This window comes from Diorhabda carinulata, chromosome 3 (assembly GCF_026250575.1).
Source record: "Diorhabda carinulata isolate Delta chromosome 3, icDioCari1.1, whole genome shotgun sequence".
In the NCBI taxonomy this organism is placed as follows: Eukaryota; Metazoa; Arthropoda; class Insecta; order Coleoptera; family Chrysomelidae; genus Diorhabda; species Diorhabda carinulata.
The window spans coordinates 28585182-28599901 of record NC_079462.1 but is presented as its reverse complement, the minus strand read 5'-3'; the positions used below and the strand labels follow the sequence as shown (position 1 = coordinate 28599901).

The 14720-nt window shown below is 29.6% G+C and overlaps 1 protein-coding gene across 1 annotated transcript in view; it reads left to right on the top strand.

Moving 5' to 3' along the window:
• LOC130891168 (homeobox protein CHOX-CAD) overlaps window positions 1-11702 on the top strand; it is a 49845-nt gene extending 38143 nt beyond the window's left edge. The window contains exon 2 of the mRNA XM_057795765.1: window positions 1247-11702. Coding sequence (XP_057651748.1) covers window positions 1247-1653 — 407 coding nt within the window. The 3' untranslated portion in view covers window positions 1654-11702. The remainder of the gene's footprint in view (window positions 1-1246) is intronic.
• Window positions 11703-14720: the final 3018 nt, after the last annotated feature.

Sequence of the window (14720 nt, the reverse complement as noted above, 5' to 3'; positions counted from 1 at the left end):
GATGAAATGAGAAAATACAGAAAAGAATATAAAATAGAGTATAAAAAATATATGCCAAGAAACGAATGATATGAAGAAATAGGATATGGAATATATCAATCCAATACCTGGAGCCTCATGAAGATGAAGCAAAAACAAAACTTGTCTGTCAATTACAAATAGTTTGTAAAGTGGAATTTTCCTAATACCGAGAAAATGCATATCGTTTAATATGTATATGAATATATTAAGGATTTTTTTAAACGTCAATACGTTGTGTGGTTACTAAATAACAACACTGACGCAATGAAATAAATTTGTTTTAAATTCACATATATTCACTTATTAATAAGTCTTTTTGCAAATGATCGAATTTGATTCAAATTGGGCTGATGTCATCATTTCACCTATTTTCACTTTGCTGAGGCATATCAAACTGGTAAATATCCGAATTTATCTGGTTTAAGTAAAATTGATCTGGGCTTTCTTGAAGAAGGAATGATTATCAGCTTAAATTTATACTCCTTCTCTATTCCTTCGAACCATTTTTTTGCCAACTTCAGCAGCCACAGCTTAAATGGACTCAAATCATTTTCCTTTTGATGTAACTTTCAACTTAGAAAATACATCTAAATCGCAGGTCACAAGAACTCGAGAATTAAGCGGATGGTACTCAAAGCATTGTCTTAAAGGAGGATCCGCGATCTTCGGAAAACCAGTGAAGATACACAATTTTGTGCCGAAAAAAAATCATAATTGCTTGTACAGTTGAACTTAGTTGGCTTGGTTTTAGGATCATGAGTAAAAATCTAATAAAAAACTGACATACATTTTTTGTATGTTAAAATTGCCTTAGAAAATTTGGCGTTTCTCAATTTCTGAATAATTAGAAATCGTAGAAATACACTCAACCAATAATCAGATTACTTTTCAACATGTTCCGTTTTTGACGTGGAAGAGCGACCCGGACACGGACAGGTAATTGACTACTTTGAAAACACGTATACGTGAAAAACATTGACTTAATAAATAACTTTTTAATAAATTAACTTTCCAAGTTTCATGTTACTATATTGATTTGCTTACACCGTTTAGAGGTATATTGGATTTACACCAAAAAGTTTATTGGTTGCTAGAGTTCGGAGCTATAACTTGTAGTTGTTTCCATAATCCACCAAGGAGCAAATTAACATTTTATTCTGACAAAGCTGGAAATAAAATTAGCTTAATTTCGTAATATTATATTAATCAATTGTTTTTGTTCCAGGTAAAACTAGAACTAAGGACAAATATAGAGTTGTCTACACTGATCATCAGAGAGTGAAGCTTGAAAAGGAATTTCTTTTCACTAACAAATACATAACAATAAGAAGAAAAATGGAGCTGGCGTCCGACCTAGGACTTTCGGAGAGACAGATAAAAATCTGGTTCCAAAATAGAAGGGCGAAAGAAAGAAAACAAATCAAGAAGAGAGAAGAAGAAAAAGGTCAACTTAACATGAATAATGGTGCATATCAACAAAATTTGCTGAACCCACTTCCCCAAATGCAACAGCATTTGGATATGCATAATAATCAACCAGTTCTAGCAAACATCCCACCTAGTTCGATTATGATGCAGCGTTACATCGATACAAATCATCCCTTGAAATCAGAAAATAGTGAGAATGCTTAAAATTAGTACAGTCAAATTAACACCGATCGATGCATTAGGTAAATAACTGCGTTTTCATATTCGTACCATACGAAGTAGAATGTAAAATCCAGTTTTTCCTCTTCAATATAAGTCGTTTTTAAAAATATTTTTTAATTTTTTTCGAGTTAAGACTTTCCGCGTCGTCTTTTCATATCCACATTGTTAAAACAGCTGATATTGAGTTTTAATTTGTAATCAATCGTTATGGATCGCTTCTCAAAATGTAGGGTTTTCTTCTGGTCTGTGGGATAACACTCCCTAAATTTTTCCTTCAACAATTTGATCAAAAATAAAGAATTAAACATTATTTGTTAACAGAATACGCATATAGAATTGAGAAAATATGAAAATGGATGTAGTTTTTATCAAGTTATGCATTCTTCAGTTGAATTGGTTAATCCAAGACTTCTCACTTTCTTCCTTTTTGCTTAGAGACCTCAGTAGAAGCCATAAGAAAAGCTGATAGATTTTCAAATAATTGATTAGGTTTGCATAAACGAAAATAGCATTGAGAATTAAAGAATATTCTAATCTGATGCATCCTTCACTCGTTTTTTATGTCTGGTTTGATTGTTCTAAATAAATTGATGATTGATCGTGATGAAATTTGTATGTTTTTTGTATGTAGAAAGGTGTTATTAATTCTCCGTTTTACCTATTTTGAAGAAACATAGTTTATGTTCAATATATTAGTAACACTAAGCTTTATCGTCAGTCGTACTATTATGTTATTGATATCGTAGTACTACTTATTTTTGATAGTGATTTTTTGGTGGATTTCTTAAATGCCCCTAGTATAAAAAATAAAAAAAAATATTAATAAGTGAAAAATTCCAAAAAAAAATATAAAAAATTAACAAAAAGAAATAAAAAAATCTCGTTTTATAAATTGTTTTTCTAATCATTATCACCTCACTGTAAGAAGACGAATTCCATCTTGAAGATATCATTACATAAATGTTCGACTTAAAAACAGAAAAATATTTGTAATTTATATATATCCAAAACGTTTTTATCATTGTATTTGCAAGAGAACTTTGATGTGTAAAAAATGTGAGTGATGAAATGCTGTGCTTTACGTGAATAAAAAATGATGTGGATACTGAACCTAAGCGGATTTGTTTCACCATATAATATTGGTACAAAAAAACATTTGCTTTTAACACCAATTACGTGTATTTATATATTAAAAAAAACATCCTCAACTCAAAAGTAATTGAGAATTTTGATGCATAGTATAATTCAATATAATTTCTATCTAAATGATTGTAACTGCAAAAGTTGTAAGGCACTTAATGATAAGAATATGATTATTTTCTGATTATTTACTATAAATAAACGTTTCAAGTATATCGTATTCAATATCAGGTTTCAAAAATTCGCGCCAGAAAATTTCAAACTGTCATAGTGATTCACGTCACAAACCGATAAACAAATTGGGAACTATAATAAAAGTTCTACGGATATGTTAATCTAAAGCTTAAACAATGAAAACGTTTTGAAATGTGAACAACTAAGGATAAATACTTGTTAGAAGTATTATTGACATCAACAAGTATAGTTCTCTCAATATCAATTACAGATTATACAAACCCTTGCCGACAATGTTGTTTCATCTATCTACCATAGGCGTAGTATGTTATATTGTACTGTAAGGTTTTAATTTAACATTTATTATTTTTTAAAATTTAGTGGTAGAAATAAAAAAAAATGTCTAGAGGAATCACATTATGTTTCTATGAAGAAGAAAAATACCAAATACAAACAAAAGCAATAAAAGAAGATAAAACTTTGAAGAATGTTAATACATTCGATGTTTAAAAATTTAAAATAGAATTAATGAGAGAAATATTTAAATATACAGTATGTTAGCGATATCATACTTTTTTTATATTATTTTTGTGAGCTTAAAAATATAAATAGAAAAAAATTGACAAGGGAAATCACATTACGGTTCTGTGGGAAAGAAGAATCCCAAATACAAACAGATGCAATGAAAGAAGATAAAACTTTGGAGGATGTTAATAACTTCGATGTTTCAAAATATAAAATAGAATTAATAGAAGAAATATCTAAATATACAGAGTGTTACCGATATCGTACCTCATTTAATAAATTTATCATTTCTATAAATACTTTTAAAAATATGTATATCTTAAGCGAGAAAGTATTCGTTAAAAGGCAATCGAATTATTATAAATTGGACTACAGTATATTTATACAGATCATTTAGAACTTTGAAAAAACCATTATTATAACTTGTTAACTTTCTACAACTGAATTTTAAATGATAAAAAGTAAATAGACGAGTGAAATGTACCTACCTGTAAGAATGTTTGGTTTAAACAGAGTGCCAGACGTGAACTGAACCCTTTTTGTACCCCTTTCGTTTATTTTTTTCTGGAAAACGAAATTTTAAAGCTAAAACCATAAAGGAAAATAAATTATTTGCAAATAAAACAAAAAAACATTTAAGTATCTTTATAAATAATCATGGTAGTCAGAATCGTCTGAACTAGAGTAATCATTTGATTGAATTATGAAGGGTTGTGAAGAGGATCATCTTCTTCTTTGATAACATGTTCAACACAGTTTTGCCAAAGCGGTCTGCTGTTAGAACGTTGGACTATACATACACACATATTATATGCAAGATCTATTGTGTATGTATATGAATATCGGCATCGGTTATCATAGTTGTTAGTTACAGTGAAATTTATTTAGTTTGTGAGTTTAAAAATTAGCCAAAATCAAAAAGAAACTGTAAAAAAAATGTGGTCAAATCTCGCGCGCTGTCCTTTCCTTCGCTCAGTTACTGGATATACATTGAATTATAACAATTTTCAGCAAATAACTCTTTAGTTCGATAACCGCTATAACGATTGACACCATTAGGAAGAATAATTTTTTACCAATCAAATCTATATTCTCATATCGCGGCAAATCTGATTTCATTTTTAATCAAAGAATTTAACTATGACTCTTATATAAGTTAAAGCAACGAACTTCGAACTTATTTCTTTAGATTCTGAGTGATAACACATATACTCATACTGTACTCTATCAAAAAATATACATCTTGTTTCGTGACATTTCGCGCGGGAGCCTGTTTAAAGGAAATTTGGTAAAGTAGGAATCAACACAGAGTACAAAGTTATGATTTTAATAAAAAAGTTTTTATCTTTGTTACAAATAAGATACGAACATCATAATTCTTCATCATCAGACATACTGTTGCTACGACTTCCCGTTTTCTTCATTATCATCCGAGGAACCAATAAATTCGACCCAATCTAGATAGTATATCAAAGAACAGCTTAATTTTATATGAGTTAAAGAGAATATCATGAGATTCGTATAAAATTTGACTAGTTCTGTTGAGAATTGACCACCATTGATTGAATACAATACAAATATATAACAGTCTCGATAGTCAATGTATCCATGTATCATTCGTCTGTAGTTCAAGGTATCTAAACAATACGTGTAATTTTCAGAAACATGAATTGTAGATTATAAAACATAAATAATAATTTATCAATATATTTCGAACTTAAAAATAATGTAAAACAATTGTTGGAATCGATAAAAATTAAATGTGGATTATTGACTGTCAAAATTTAATTCATTAAGTTGGAATCGCAAAAATCAGGCGAAAAATATTCGTAGCTGGTCTTTTATATAATGAATTATCGTTATAGATTATATGAATAACATTTCTGGGTACATCGTGGATTTAAATTATGACAAGAACTCAGTTTATCCGCTACTCTCTTTACATCTAGATAAATCTGCAACTTTTATTTATTTATTTAGTTGGTTATAGTTACGCAAGAAGAAAATTATAGGAGAGACAAACTCGACAATATCACATCTTGATACAGCGTCAGTCTGCAATTGGACCATAAAGAAAGTAGCGTATTATGTTTTGTCGGGTCTCACGTCTCTGTTTTTATCTGATGCCGTCCCTCTTCTTTTCAGCTTTCTATACCAAATTACCTTATATTTATCTTCTTTCCTCCAATCTATTTTTTCTTCAGTCTTCATTTTTTCTATTTCCCACTTCTCCCGCTTTCAATAACTTTTGGGTTTTCTATTATTATGACGGGAGTCCCAGTCATGAAGCTCGTTGTGTCTGGTTTGTTGGTTGATCATTAACCTTCTTCTCCAGACCTCCCCAATGTCTCTCCCACACCACCAATTTATTTGCAGTTTCCTCCGATAATATCTATAGTTCGAAGCAGTAGAGAAATTTTGAACAAACACCTCTAGTTTTCAATACTCTTGATAATCAAATGTAGAATTTAACACTGCTGTTTTAGTTTCTGCTGTCTTGCTTCCTTTTCCCATTATTTTTTCTACTTCTTGAATTTCTGTATGTTTTTTTATAATTGTTGCCCTCAGATATTGAAATTGGGTTACTTTTCAAAGCAGTACTTTTTTCCATCGGCTACTTTTATTGATAAATTGTCTGTTGGTCTTTGTGAATTCCTAAATATCTTTCGCGTAATCAACAGTGTCGAATGATGTATAGATTAATCAATTCTTACAAATAAATAAGATTTTGCAGGTTCTACTAGATATAACGAAATATAAGTTTGTCATGTAAATCAAAATATGATATGATTTAGAGCAGAGGTATCAAACTCAATTTTGCAGAGAGCCATATATTAAATTTTTTATTCGTAGGTACGCCCTTATCCAAACTGAAATATTGTGTATAGAATGTAAGAGCGTTAATCTCATTAAAATTTTCTTTCAAAATACTGTCCTCTACTTACAAAAATTAATTGTGAAACTTCAAAATTGAATGGATTGTTGAAAATTGGTAATTCCATTTCATTCATTTTGTGAAATCTTCAAAACGATTGTTGAATTTCGTAATCCAATTTTGCAGAAGTTGAGATATTCATCCAATTTTTTGTGGTTCCATGTGCCAAATGATTTTAAATGAGGGAAATGGTTCAAAATTTGATCTTTCGTTTGATTTTCCCACAGCCTCAACTTGTTTCAAAAATATATGAATACATTTGAGCGACAATCAGATTTTTACCCTGTAACTTTATATTCAGATCTGTCAAGTGTTTCTTCATATCTTACCAAAAAGGCACGATCAATCCACCAGTCATTGTCATAATCAATTGGTTTGCCTTTTTCTAACATGAAAGCTTGAATGTAATCTTGTAAAAATTGCCTGAACTGTCGGTGATTTGGTTCTCTGCTCCTTATAAAATTTACAATTTTAATCGTTTTAAATGTTTGGATGCCAATGATTCCTAATGAATTATACAGTGAAATCCCACAAAATTTCCTGATGTTTTCTGTTTTAATTTGTTACAACGCCATAGATTTGAGAGTATGAGTATTTAAAACATTTGTAGAGGAATCGATTGTATCATTTCTTTAAGCTGCCTCATTGTTATATCAGTTTGAAGCTAAAGTTACAGTGCTGGATTTTAGTGACTTGATTAGAATTTTATTCTTTAACGGAAGAAGTGGAAATACAATCAAAAAACGATTTAGTTGTGTGTCTCTTTTAACAAATTCAATGATGACATACAATCAAAGATAGAAATTCCAAAGTGAAACGCTTATATTTTTAATATCTAAAATTACTGCTTTGTTTTAAGGATGTTTTTTTGTGAATGACATCCAAATTAATCAATTGAATTTTGGTTAATTTGGATCTTCCAAGTAGATGTAGATTATTATTTTATTTGTAAAAAACTTTTTTACTTTTACCAGTGCAATTTTTTAATGTGATTATTATTGCACAAACGCCAGTATTTTGAACTTCTTATCATACTGATTCGCATTCATATTGAATGTATTGTAATATTGAATAGGTACCATAGAGATTTAATTAATTACGAAAAAAGTTAAGATGTAATATATTTTTTTCTAATTTAATCGTTGTTTATGAGATTTTTAACACTATTCAATATTTCTTCCTCAATTGATGTTTTTATAATAACACCTTTCAAGACACAACAATGAATGTTCGTGAAGATAAATACAATGTATGATATGTGCGTTTGTGGACTTTAATATTAGGTGTATATTTATATAAACGAATTTATTAAAATAAAGAGTGTTGCGTTAATCAATCAGATAAATTCTAAATAAATAAGTTGATTTTTAAATTCTTAATTGTATTATTCAAAAAACTATAATTTAAACTACGTCATTACTGATGATAATATAACCATTATCGTTAATCTAGTCAATTCTAATTAATGTGTTATTCATTATAAATTACCCAACCCTTACCATCCTCATAATTCCGTAGGTGTAGAAAAGAAGTTTTTAATAAAAATTTTGTAACTATGTTTGAATTTTTCGGTAATTTTCTACTTTCAAGGTCCCCTTGTTTTTTGGCTCTAGAAAATCGAAAAATCATCCGATTTCGACGAATAGGTCAATTTTAAGAGAAATCGTTATTATTTTTAATTGTAAAAACATGATAAATGAACATTTTTGTATAACGTTTTTTTCAATTTGTTCATTTTTTTGTGTAGATTATGAATAAGATTATAACAACTTCATTTGATTATTTGGAAAAAAGTTATCAACAATTATATGTGAATGAGTGCATTTTCATGAACATTTAAAGCCATAAAACCAATATGAGTTTTCATTTTTTTATTCCCATAATTTTTTTCGTAAATCTACAGTAAAAACAAATATTTAAAAAAATCTAGGGCCAAAAAACGAGGGGACGACGAAAGTATAAAATCACCAATTTTCGAACTTCTGTCTGTGTTTTTGAAGTCCCGTAGATACAGCATGTAAAATGAGTTGTTGAAAATTTTATGAACCACTAGAGCCAAAATTAAGCTTTTTATCGTTTTTTTTTTCAATTTTTGCTATTTTATACAGTTTCAAAAGAGAAAAAAATATTTAAAAGAGGAGAACCTGCACTTGCTAAATACGAATAGAAACGCTAATACCTGCTCAGGATTTTAGGGATTTTAGAAGGAATTTGACAATATATTTGGAAAATTTTTATTTTTTTGTATATAGTAATCACATCATATCATAAATTTCACTTTGATTGAATGCAATTGCATTGTTCTTGTTATTGATTTACATTAACTTCCAGTGCACATTTTCTTCTTCTTCTTCTCTTCTGTATCATTCACAAAATGGTGAATCTATCAATCCCTATTGAATCACAAATTCAACTACGTAAAAAAGAAGCAAATGAGGATGGCCGCCTTTCTTAAGTTTTCGTTAGTAACTCATATTTGCTCTAAATAGTGTTATCTCGTGAATTCAGGTTATGAGATCTTTTTTTCTTCTTGTTTTGTTGCACAGGATCGAATTATTCTGTATAGCTACATCTAGTAAACAAAAATTAAGAGCCCAGTTCTATTTTTACCATGAATTAATATCTGAATCATAATGTTTTCTTCTGTTAGGACCAGATTTTGACGTTTGCGATTTTCCTGGTACCACAAGAAGTTGAAATCATGGGGACAACTACCTTTTATTTTACGCAAATGCTTCTTAAATTCATAAATTTGCCGAGATTCCGTTATCACCAATCAATTATCCAATTTCTAGTATTTAAATCCACTGTCACTTACTAAATAATCATAATTATCTTCAGGAACATCCAACAATTTATCATAAATTAGTTCTAAAACTGGTAACATATTATCTTTGTAAACCCCATAAGCAAATAACTGAATAAGTTTATCAATCCTATTTAATTTGATGAGGTTACACAGATGTGACTTTGCACTTTGGATTATAATATAGGACCCATTCTTCTTCTCCAGTGATCAAGTGATAAATAACGTCCTCTATGGTGCCATTGCATCAGCACTCATAGTTCACGAAATGAAGATACATCGTCGCAGATTTCAGTCAGGTCTGTCACTAATTTCCATTTCACGATCTATGTGATACTCAGCTCACTATATTACATCCTTCGTGCTTTTGTATTTCAATTATATTTGCTCTGAAACAGCGATCTGTGTACTTATTTGGCTCCAGTAGGTTTAAAAGCTCAATAACTAAAGAGGCATTTTTCCAGACATATTTATACGAACTGCGTTCACAGTACATCCATAATTTGAATATTTCAGGGAAAAACATGGATGAACGTTAGCGGAAAGGCATAATGCAGTGTATTTATGATCTGGAACAAAATTCTAAATTGTTTTAACATTCGAGGGGCTTTGGGTGTTTTGGAACCACAACCTTCACTTTTTTACGTAAAGAAAACTCAATATTAGTATTAAACAATCCCATTCTTAACTAGCACACTCCGTTTGATTACAGAAAACTTATTCTACAAGTTGACAACTCGCATACTTTTAATTTCACTTCTAAGTATGCTCAAAAGACTAGTTCACTGGTGTTTCTGCTACCCTTTTCCACCACTTCACAAAACAGAAATTTGAATTCTTCATTGTGCGATACTCTTATTAAATAACAACAAAATCTTTTAATAAAAAGCATGATTTCCAAAGAATATTGTTTGTTGGTAAGTAAAATGATTCTGAGAAAGAAATTATTGTGAAAATAACAAAAAATAGTGAACGTCCAAATGTGATTTTATTGAAATACTTATCTTACTTTTATTATCGAAATTTTGTGTCGAAAAAAAATTTTATTTTGCTCGCGAAATTGCTCCAGTCGCTTTATCCTCCGAACGCTTATATCATAAATAAATGTATCGTGGAAATTATTACAATCATTTTATACCTGAATAAGCAGATACTTTTGAAATCAATAAAATAAACTATAAAATACAAAACTAAAACTTTCTTGTATCCCGTATAATTTAGTCGAACTTTTAAAATCATATCAAACAACTTTTTTTTATTGGCCATAATAACTTTGATGGACGATAGGTTATGAATGACCCCATCAACTTCACATTTTATGGGGGAATTCTAAATCAGAAATGAATGAAAATTAGTGGTTTCGTTTTCACTTCTAGAGGTAAATTTAAAAATATTATCATATATTAATTCAATATATTGATATTTGCAACACTTTTTTATAGTTTTTGGCAAAAAATATTCTTGGTATAATTTATTTTTAGAGATTTTTGTGATTAACTACGCGCTAATATTTTTGCCACTAATTAAATTACTAAGCCAACAGTTTTACTTCTTACTTTCTTTTAATGAAGTTTTGGACAAGCTATATATATGAATTGAAACGAAGTCTTTGTCAGCTAGATGATGAGTTTTCTGTAGTGGGATTGTGGCAAAATTAACAACCAAAGTGTACAAACTCAAACTCTAAGATATTCCGAGCTTTCGAATATTTATTTATTCTTCGTCTGGGACTGAAATTATGGTTAAGTACAATATAAAAATCACTTACATCAATTGTTATGTGATAAATTTTGTAACATCTTCTAAGGTTATCATCGATTCTGGTTACTATAGAAATCGTTATTAATTTTCATTGGTTAGAGTACGAATGACGTTGATTTTTTTATAGGTTAGATAAGGTTAGGTTGTTGTGAATGATATTGAATATTGATTGGTTAGCTTATGAAAGACATTAAGCTTGTATGGCGATGCATACATAAGTATTCGAATGCTCGAAGTATATTAGAGTTAGTACACTTTAGTGTTTAATTTTGACGCAATCCCACTACGATAACACTTGATATATATGATACTTTTTGAAAGTAAATCGGGGAACTATATCCAAATAAGCGACTTTTTTGAAAACTGAGTCTAGTTAAACCACAAATTTAATTGAATTAAAAAGCATAAATTAGAAGTGAACAGATATTGAACAGTCTTTCATTCAACATGTTTTTGTTTCATCCAATATTGTCGAGTAGTAGTACCCTCAGGTGTGTGTTCTACGGTATAATTAAAAATTAAAAAATCTTATATGTGGGTATGGATTGTCGATCAAATCGATTCTTCCCATCAGAATCATTTGAATCGAGATTCTTTTTAGAAAACCTTTTATTGGATTCTGGAGCCCTGGAACACTATTTATCAAAACTATAACGACTTTATCATTATTAGAGATATCAAGAATATAAATTATTTTTTACATATATCGTTGTAAAATTGGATTCGGTTTGTATATTATAGTTTTCAAGTTTTTTTCTGAAAAAGAAGCATCTTAAGTTGCATAAAAATTTAAACATACATTTTTTAACAATAGTAAAAGAAGAGATTCACGAATATAAAATTTATAATCTGTTATAAAGCAAATAATTTTCCTTTTTCCACAATGTCAAACCAAGCAGGTAACTGGCAAAAAAGAGAGTTACCTAAAACAACTCAGTTTCATCATTAGTCTGTTCACTGTTCACTTTAACATTAAAAGTTTGTCTAAAAGTTGTTTTTTCAAGAAATTTTGAAATGACACGCAACTTCAATTGCAGTTTGTCACTAATGGGTTGACTATCAATATTTCAGTTTTTATATAATTTCTTCATTTCTACTTATTGAATTGAGTTGAAATGGATGTGAATGAAATTGTTTAATTATACTCAGTTTTCAATAACAAAAAAAAATCTTATTTTTTAGCTCAATTCTCAAATAAAGAAATTGTTAAATTGGAAATAGCTTGTCCAATACTTTTTCAAATTTTCGAATTATTTTTGTAGAAATACTTAATTTCTAACTATACTGTGTTACATTTTCTTGAAAATCGCATGGCATTGGTTTCATATTAGATTTACTCTGAATTATATCTGACACTTTCAATGGTAACACTGCCTTCTTATAAAAAACAATTTTTTAGAATAATTTAGTATAATAGTGACTTTCAATGGGGTAAATTTTTTATTATTGATAAGTGCTATCTTCCAATGTTGTCCGATTTTCATAATTTTAAAACTAATTGAAAGAATATATATTTATTCCGAGAAAAAAACTGTATGTGATATTGTTTCAATATGATGTGTTATTACTAGTTTTGCGAACTTATGGAAATAAAAATTATTTTAATTACATTTTCTTGTGCGAATCCATTAGAAACGAACATTTTTTTATGTTTTAGAAATCAATAATTTAAATTGATGCTAGTTTAAATTGTTAGAATATCTGAGCTAAAATTTTTGTGTACATACGTTTATAAGTTCAATAAACAATGTTTTAAGTAATTCTCTTATTTATCAACCATTTACCCAAAAACATCCCAATGATAAGAAGTGTGTCAAAGTGAATTCTTCTTGTTCAATCTTCTTGAACAATCACTTAATTACTCAAAGTCTTTCTCAACAAATGTGTGCATTTTTTATCGGGTAATTGTCGCAGTACTGTTGCTAAGACTTCTGAATTTTGAGTAGAAATTCACCCCAGACTTGGTTAAAACATTGTAGGATTTCCGGAGAGTAAACGCACGTCTATGAAGTGGAGGAAGAAAAGCTAACGCACCAGTTAAAGCGTTTTGGAACATGAGAGAAGTAATTGGGGATAATTTTCCCACTGTACAAAGAACTGTGAACGCTCAGTATTATAGTAACATCCTAAAAAACACGGTGAAACCTGTCTACAGATCAAAAGAACGCGATATTCACGACAAGTCGAGAGATTTTTACGAAAAAAGCATGCGAAAGCTTCCGGAAAGATTGCGCATAAGTATTACAGAGACTAATTTGAAAAACTGTAGAAAATCTCAGCTCTGTAACTTAATAAATACATATTTTTATAGCAAAATACTTAAGGTGACCAGACGTCTCGCTTTTAGCGGGACAGTCCTGATTTTTCACAACTTGTCCAGCGACCCGAGACGTTTTTTAAAAATTCCGACATTTAGAATTAAGTTAAATTTTATATTTATGAAAATAATTGTTTTGCGTTCTAAGAATCTTACGCGCTACTTTTTCAAAATAGCAATATTCCTGAAAATGATCTTCTTAATAAAGTGTCATTAGTAAAAAAAATATTGATAAGGAAAAGCTCAAATATTAGACATCAGTTGAAATTTTGAAAGTCATTTTATGTGTCAAATGTAATTTGACAAATTTTTGTGAAAAAAATATGTCAAGGAATAAAATATTATAAATTTTTTTATATTTATACCTAAATAATATTTATGTTAAATATACAAAAATTTTACCATATTATTTTTATTCTGTATGAAAATTGTTGTTGATACCCCCCCTCCTTAAAAATACCGGTTTACATTTGAACCACCCTCGTACATTATTCACATCCGTTTACAGCTTTGATTATCGAAAACTATCACTTAACATTAACGCAATACTCTACAATGAAAGTTTTTTTAATTAAAATCCTCCATTTCACGAGTCGCTACTGTATATAAATATAATCAGTATTTTAACCATTTTGTTGTGAATTCTGTCCTAATGGGGTAGCGACTTCGATTTTCTGCGTTCACCTATCATAACGTAGCTCACGTGGCTCCAGCTAGTGCCCAGCCTACATCAATTTTTAGCTTGTCATTCTCAAGTGCCAGGTCTGTATTAAGTTCATTTAACTCGGAAGTATACACATTCGTACAACACTGCATTTCTAAATAAAGTACTTTACTATGGTTACTAATAGAACGAAAGTTTTTATACGGGGTATTCCAATGATACTACTGATACAATTTTTAATAAAAATCAATACAAAACTTACTAGACCTGATGGATTACATGGTGTCTAGGAATTTCGAAAGTGATTAGAAGTTAGAATTTGCATACATTTTTATAATTTCATGCTTTTAAATTCTCCAAAATAAACATTTATGCTTGTGGCGACCACGCCAGGTACACTCCTCCCTACGCATTTAAAAATACATAATACAGGTACACAAGAAATCCAGTTTGTTTGCGGAAGGTATGTTGTCATATGCAGGTGGTTAGTGCCCGTCATCCGGTTAAATTAGCGAAATAATTCTGATTCGAATTGACTTCCCTAATTCCTGGTTAATCTTAGAGCCATTTCAGAAGATAGGAGTCTTTCTAAAAAATCGTGGAGATACCTACTGGCCAACGAGGAAACGATGTTATCGATGTGCTCGTGCTTGAGTCTTGCAAAACTCCCAAAAGGTGCGTGTACATGTCTGATAACGTTTGATCCCTGGCACTTACGGCAATTTTT